The sequence below is a fragment of the Charadrius vociferus genome, unplaced genomic scaffold (assembly GCF_000708025.1).
Source record: "Charadrius vociferus isolate BGI_N301 unplaced genomic scaffold, ASM70802v2 scaffold564, whole genome shotgun sequence".
NCBI lineage: Eukaryota > Metazoa > Chordata > Aves > Charadriiformes > Charadriidae > Charadrius > Charadrius vociferus.
In genome coordinates, this window is record NW_009647940.1 from 76767 (window position 1) to 77732 (window position 966).

Consider the following 966-nt stretch of genomic DNA (forward strand, 5'->3'; position numbering starts at 1 on the left):
CGGGACTGGTATGTGGGTGCGCCAGTGGGGCCAGCGTGCCGACGCCGTCGTCCAGGAGCTGCACTAGGGCCTGTGCCGGCACCTCCACCAATGGGGCCACCACTGCCGCCAACAGGGCCACTACTGCAGCCAATGGGGCCACCACTGCCATCAACAGGGCCGTTGCCGCCAGCACGGGGTGAGGGAGCCCAGCTGTCCCCCGTGTGCCAGTGTCGCACACCACTGCCCCCCAAGCTGGGGCTGCTCCCCACACGCCGGGATTACCCATGTGCTGGGGCTGCCCCACATGTCCCCCAGCCCTGTGCTACAGTGCCTGGCCATCAGGACATGAGGGCTTTGGGGCAGGTTTGGCTCCACATGGGACCCCAACCCAGCCCTGGGCCCCCCGACTCCAGCTCCTCACTGGCGAGGGACTCAGTTTCCTGATGAGGGCCTCAAATGCCTGGGGGGGCTGGAAGGGGTGCTGGGGTGCAAGGAGGAGGGGTGCTTTGCACCCACTGGGTGCTGGGAAAGAATGCTGGACCTGGGTGGGCGTTCAGAAAGGATGCTGGGCTCGGGTGAGTGCTGGAGAAGGGTCCTGGACTTGGGTGGGTGCTGAGGAGGGCTACTGGACGCAGGTGGGTGCTGGTGAGGGGTCCTGGAACTGGGTGTGTGGAGGGAGGGATGCTCGGTTCAAGTGGGTGCCAGACAAGGGTCCTGGACCCTAATGGGTTCCGGGGAGGGGTCCTGCACCCGGGTGTATGCTGAAGAAGGATGCTGGACCCAAGTGGATGCTGGAGAAGGATGCTGGGTTCAAGCGGGTGCCAGAGAAGGGTCCTGGACCCGGGCGGGTGCCGGTTTCTCCAGGCTTTGCTGCCGCCTGCTGGTACCGAGTCCCGACGGCGCCGGGACAGCGGGTGCTGCAACCAGACGGTGCCCTGGGACGAGCTCCCCCCAGCACCCCCACCCGGAGGGGCAGGAGGGGCC

The 966-nt window shown here is 67.0% G+C and overlaps 1 protein-coding gene across 1 annotated transcript in view; it reads left to right on the top strand.

Moving 5' to 3' along the window:
- Window positions 1–740: 740 nt before the first annotated feature.
- The window catches only part of FKBP11 (FK506 binding protein 11, 19 kDa), a 2405-nt gene continuing 2179 nt past the window's right edge, over window positions 741–966 (top strand). The window contains 1 exon segment of the mRNA XM_009883192.1: window positions 741–896. Within this exon segment, the coding sequence (XP_009881494.1) occupies window positions 741–896 (156 nt within the window).